Source organism: Peromyscus leucopus, chromosome 1 (genome assembly GCF_004664715.2).
Source record: "Peromyscus leucopus breed LL Stock chromosome 1, UCI_PerLeu_2.1, whole genome shotgun sequence".
NCBI classification, from domain to species: domain Eukaryota; kingdom Metazoa; phylum Chordata; class Mammalia; order Rodentia; family Cricetidae; genus Peromyscus; species Peromyscus leucopus.
The window spans coordinates 143,746,881-143,753,292 of record NC_051063.1 but is presented as its reverse complement, the minus strand read 5'-3'; the positions used below and the strand labels follow the sequence as shown (position 1 = coordinate 143,753,292).

Below are 6,412 nucleotides of genomic sequence, written 5' to 3'. Positions count from 1 at the left end.
TCTTGGAGGCATTTTGCCCTTGAGCAGACACTTGACAATATTCCTGTCGCTGTCTGTTATCACAGCTGCAGAGTGGAAGGAGCGATTTAGGCATTTCATGGGAAGGGTAGGAATACTGCTAAATAAACAGATTTCAGCAAGATAACTACAAAACAAGGAATTTATCCAACCTAAAATGTCCAGAGAGTCAAAAATCTGAAAACTCTGCCCTACATTCTGTAATCTCTCAGGATGATTTGTATGTTGATAGGATGTGTGCTATGCATTTAAATGTCTTGTAAAGGCTAAAACCAAATACAAATTTTCTTTCTCTCTTCATTTTTAAGAGTTAAAATAGACTGTAGGCTTAGTCTCCCCCCCAAAAAAACAACTTCAAATCACACTAATTCAACAAACTCTACAACTTCAAGAGAGGAAGGAAGCTTTAAAAGGAATAATACTGACTTTAAAGTGCTGGTTGAATCTGACGTTGGGTGTTTGGACTAATCCATGGGGAAAGAGGGAGATTCCCTGGGTTTAGTAAATTTACATTGTAAAAGTGATTCTATAAAATTATACTTGTCCTACTTTAGTTCTAAGCCTAGTACTTGAATTCATGGAGTGTGGGCAGCACTCCACATTATACATCAGACACACACAGATTAGCTCAGCTGGTTACTATAATTTGATCTGTAGCATCCATACACAATGACTCAGTCCTCTGAGTGGGAATATATTGAAACTTTATTATGTTGAAAGAGGTCTTGCACAATTGTTATTATTATTGATAGATATCTCAGTATGGTCAATGATACCAGACAGACATCAATGGTCAAATGAATTAGTCCCCCCATTTAGAAGTATACAAATGGCCATTCCAGTTGTGGGGCTCAGACTGTGTGCTCAGCATGACCCTCACCTGAAAGTATATTTATTTCATTTTCATAACCACAAAATGCTATTTTCCTGCTTTAAACCTTTATCTTCTGAACAACTTCTCAAGCACATCTGTTTTCTGCATGTTAAGAGAGGAAAACATGGATTCTTTAGTATGCATTACATTATCTAATACAATATATTATATTGTGCTGTGTGCTTTGTCTTAAAAAATATGCTCAGACATCTCTTGAGGTGCACAAGTACAAAGAGACATTGAGAGGAAAGATTCTGTGGACAATAAGATACCAGGGATATACCTCTGACCCTCAAGCAAGGCTCAGGAGTCCAATTGACCCTTTTCAAGGCTGACAAGTGATCTCTTAATCCCCTAATAATCTTTATGAGTGGAGGAGTACTTGAGATTTCCCATCACCTGTGCACATCTGTTTAGAAGATCCCATGGGAACTTAACAGCAGCCTTCTTTAGTCAGCAATGTAAGGCAAAGTTTAGACGCATGCATTTCATGGAGTATTTCCAGGACCTACCTGCTAACTTTGCATGGTTGGATCAGACCCTTCCAGAGCAGAAGCACATCACAACCTAAACAACATTTCTGGTACCACCACAGGAAGGAGCCTTTTCAATGCCAAGTTTGTAACTTAAAAAGTTTGCCATAATTATTACACTCAGATGACGTGTTCCACCTTAGCATTCTTGTTCTTTTCTGAGAACAAAAATTATCATCACATTACATTATATGGTCTCCATTTTGTTCATGAAAGAGTTATCTCTTAAACTATTTTTTTCTGGATGATCTTTGAGAAAAATAATATTCTGAAAACAAACTAGAACCCAATGAAAAAATGAGCAGAAGATTTAGACTCACAAAAAGAAAATGCAAATTCTTTGAATAAGAGAAATAAAATGAAAAGTAAACAATGTACACTTTGTTGGTTCTCCACTAATTATCTTAGGAAAATGTTAAGAAATCTGATGTCAGAGGATCCAACACTTTCTTATGGTTTCCACAGGCACCAGGGACACATGTGCTGCACAGACATAAATGCAGACAACACACACACACACACACACACACACACACACACACACACACACACACGAACTAATAAAACTATGATTTTTTTTTTAAAAAGAAGTCTGACAGTGTGTTAAATGTTAGCAAGAACAGGGGAGCAGGATTTGCCTCCATGGTGGAAGGTGACATAAATTGATATAAAGTAAAACCTTTAAATCAATGTAAAGTTTTTTTCAGTATCCAGTAAGATTATAAATGCTAATATTTACAGCCTATCAAGTCCTTTTTTTTAGTATATATCCTAGAACAACATGACAAAGAATTTTCAAAAAACTTTTGCTTACAAAATGATGTTGGAAAAATATTACATTTATAAGCAGATTAGTGGAAAAGAGATGTTCCATATTCACAAATACCATAGTTATACGCATGTCAATTATCTTGAGTCATTGGTGCTAATATGGTTGCATCTCAGAAAAAAAAGCACTACAAAAGCACCACAGAGGCAATGTGAGCAAAAATGTATCAATTTAATAGGTGAGGGATACACCCCATGTATAAGTACATAGACATATGCACATATGCTATGTATATGTATTGTCTCACTAGAGTGTATGCACATGTTGTACATTCATGTCACACATATTATGAATATGCATATATATGTATATGTATTCTCCTTACAAATAAATTAAATATCCAGTAGGTATGCTAAAACACATAGTTGTAACAAATATAAACAACATATTCCTATCCCATTGCCTTTAGGGAAAAAAACAGTGCTCATAAATGAAGTCTATACATGTGCAGGCATTTTATATGAAGAGAGATGATATAAGATGAAAATATTTAGCAGTTGCTATGCTGTGAGTATAGACAGTGAAAACAGATGGAGACTAAGCCATGTTTTAGCCATACTGGATCATGCTGTTGAATGTGAGACCTATAGTTCATAGTTTATATTGATAAATCACCAAAAAAGTTATGAGACTATCAATGAGAATTTTCAAATGTTAATGATTTACTAACTAGTGGCTACTACTTCAGCATTCAAATAAATCACCTGTGATGGACACATGCTTTCGAATTTTTAGGGCAGTTTTCATTATAATGAAGTTTGTTATATACCTTACTATTTAGATATTGAAAATCTGGCATTACATTATTAACTTATACCTCTCAGACATTTTTTTATCCAGCAAGGGCATGGCTAGCTTTGGCAATGTCCTGATTTGTGACTCAGAAGGTAAACTCTCACAGGACTATTGTAGTGATATAACTTGTATCTGCAAATGCACATGTGTGTTCATTTTTAGAGAAATGCACTAATGCATTTGTAATAAATTCTAAGAGCTCGGGTTTCAAGCATGAAAAAAGCATTCGCTGGCCTTCTGCTGGATTCAAGCCACTGTGTCTGACATGAATGGCTCCCATTGCACCACTTACATCTGTGACTGTTTTTGTCTGGATGTGGGAGCACAGATACATTGATAAAAATGAACTGTCAAAATGAAGAGTATGTGTATCTGTGACCTTCAGATTCTCTTGATTTACTTCTGGGCTGACAACATGAATGTTGCATATATCAGAAATCTTTTGAATCAAGGTGACTAATAATAATAAGCTATCAATAAGAAATTCTGATAGCTCCATTCCTGCAATGCCAAAGATGATTTTATGTGGAAAGATCACAACTTTTTCCAGCTCATAGTAATAATGATCTGCTTTAGCAGTTAATTGTAAAATGTACTTTCCAGTTTTGGATGATCCACTTAAAACCTTTAACACAGCTGTATGCTCTGTCATCAACTAATTGTGAATTTACTATTATTATGACTTCTATATTTGGGGGTGAAACATTAATAGCATTGATTTCCCACTAAACATTTCCAAACCCTAACACTGTAAGAATACCATGGCACAAAGAAAATACAACAAACCCAGGATATTCTTTAGACTCATCAGTGAAAGAAATAATATAGTCGTTACTGGAAGTGATGAAAGAGGATTTGGAGATGAATAGCACTGATATGATGAAAGGGTAGAAAATAACATTTGAAAAAAAAATTAGGGAAAGGGCAAGGAAACACAGGAAGTGACATAGGACACGCCAACATGTGTACATGGATGTCTTCCAGGCTCTCAGCTTCAAGAGATTTCCTAGTTCTAGTCTCAGCTGTTTGATTTACGGAGTACTTGAATTTTTTTCAATTAATTCATGAGAAGGTGATGTATCACATTTATATATTGAAGGAGTAGGAGATAGGAAAAGTAAAGTTTGGGTCAACTTGCACAGAATCGTGAGTTCCACCATAAGCCATGAAGGTATTATGTTACATGAAAAGTCTGAAGGCAAATGTGCCAGTGTTGCTTCCAGCAGTAGCAAATAATACCTCCTATTTGAACCAAACATCAATTTCACACACATATTTTTAAAAAAGTAGTTAGTAAACAAAAGAACTAGACCGTGAATAACAGAGCTAAATACTAGAAAGTTGAACTTTGGAATTAAGAGAAATATTTAATATAGATATATAGATTGTATAGATATTTAATTTAAGTGCTTATTTTCCGGAATATATGTTTCAGACTGCCTACCACATAAAAAAGGCAAGACGTCAAAATGAAAGTATGAACCAGAAGTCCCCATTCAGGGTAGCGGTAGCCACTGGAAAAACAGGGTGGGATTTCCAGAAAGACAAATTGTAAAACGAGAGCCCCTGAGTTCTCAGACTCAACTCTGGCCAAGTCTCCCAATGATTCTTGGGAAATGTGTCTATAACTGTGCAGGGTAAACTAAAGAAAGCATACTCACATTGAACTGAAAAGATAGCAAATCCTAGCAGTGGAATTTTATGAATGAAATATAACAATGGAAAATACACAAAGAAAATTACTACAGCAAGAACACATTAAGAAGAATGAAGATGATATAATGAATTCATTAAACATGATGCTGAAAATTGTATAATCTGAATATAGAGAGAATTAACTTCACTATAAATTAACAAGGCTTCAGAGATGAGGGACAATGCTAAAGGCTTTAAAAATACACATAATCAAGTAACTGGGAGTAAACAGAATACAGAATTAAGAGCTAAAAGAATAGAAGTGATCTTGGCGTCGTTGAAGGCCTGCTAGGAACAGGACTTCTAAAAGGCAAATAAGTCTGGAAGGCTTTGGTGCAAGGCCATTTTTGCTGACTATAAGCGAGGTCTCCGGAACCAGACAGAGCACACAGCTCTTCTTAAAACTGAAGGTGTTTATGCTCGAGATGAAACTGAATTCTACTTGGGCAAGAGATGTGCTTATGTGTATAAAGCAAAAAACAACACAGTGACACCTGCAGGCAAACCAAACAAAACCAGAGTGATCTGGGGAAAAGTAACCGGGGCCCATGGAAACAGTGGCATGGTTCGTGCCAAATTCCGAAGCAACCTTCCTGCAAAGGCCATCAGACACAGAATCCATGTGATGCTGTACCCTTCCCAGATTTAAACTAATGAAAGTAAATAAATAAAAATGGATTTATGAAAAAAAAAAGAATAGAAGTAGTTACTAACAGGCCCCTGAAATCAAAACATTGTGGGTTTAAGAAGCTCAGTGATCCCCAGATGTGTTGGATACAGAGAAGATGGAACAATCTTTTCATATTAGCATCTCATTGTTTACAGTAACACAGTCATAGTCCTTAGGCAGGGAAGAGATTCGGATGATCCCTACCACATCAGTGGAAATAATGAATGCTAGAACATTAAGGTATAATGCCTTCTTAAAGAAGTAACTGGTATGTGCTCTATATGTACGCATATGCTTACAGCTCAACCCAGAAAGGTATAGTTGGTGAAAATATAGAGTAAAAGTGAAATAGGAATATTTTCAAGGGTTGGCCAGATAGCTTGGTGGGTAAGGTGGGTAAAAACACTTGCTATGAAAGCCTGAGTACCTGAGTTTGAGTCATGGAACCCACTATTGAAAGAGAGAACTGACTTCTGAACTTTGTCTTTGGCAGACACAGATATGCAGTGGTATATGCATAATGTCACACACTAATAATAATAATAATAAAACAATAAAAGTTACAAAGAAAAGAACATTAAATATTAATAATCAACATGCCTCAAGCTTTTCAAGAATATTCCAAGAAATAATGTAGTTGTATAATCTTAGGATGATTTGTGTGTGGGATGGTGCTTGTTGCTTCTACCAAGTATCTTTCCAGTGAAAAAGTCCATGCAAGAATGAACCATTTTTCCAAATACAATGAAATTGACCTGAGTAATCTTTTAAGTTGAAATGAACCAACACCACCATGGGTGCTGTTTGGATAGAACTGCTCTTGGAGTTAAGACTGAAACTAATATGAGACTATATCTTCTTGAGTATTTCTCATCAAGCTATGTCAACATTAACATGGGAATAGCCCAAAGATGGGGAGATGTTTTCTTTTTTACTCTAGATTGCTATTTGAGAGACATTATGAAATAATCATTAAAATGAGAAAGTAGAAATAGAGT

The 6,412-nt window shown here is 35.6% G+C and overlaps 1 protein-coding gene across 1 annotated transcript; it reads left to right on the top strand.

Annotated features, from left to right (window-relative positions):
* Positions 1 to 4,214: 4,214 nt before the first annotated feature.
* LOC114700657 (60S ribosomal protein L35a-like) lies at positions 4,215 to 5,393 on the top strand. The gene is made up of 2 exons (XM_037208835.1): positions 4,215 to 4,220; positions 5,055 to 5,393. Exons 1-2 carry the CDS (start codon positions 4,215 to 4,217, stop codon positions 5,391 to 5,393), a joined length of 345 nt encoding a protein of 114 aa, XP_037064730.1.
* Positions 5,394 to 6,412: the final 1,019 nt, after the last annotated feature.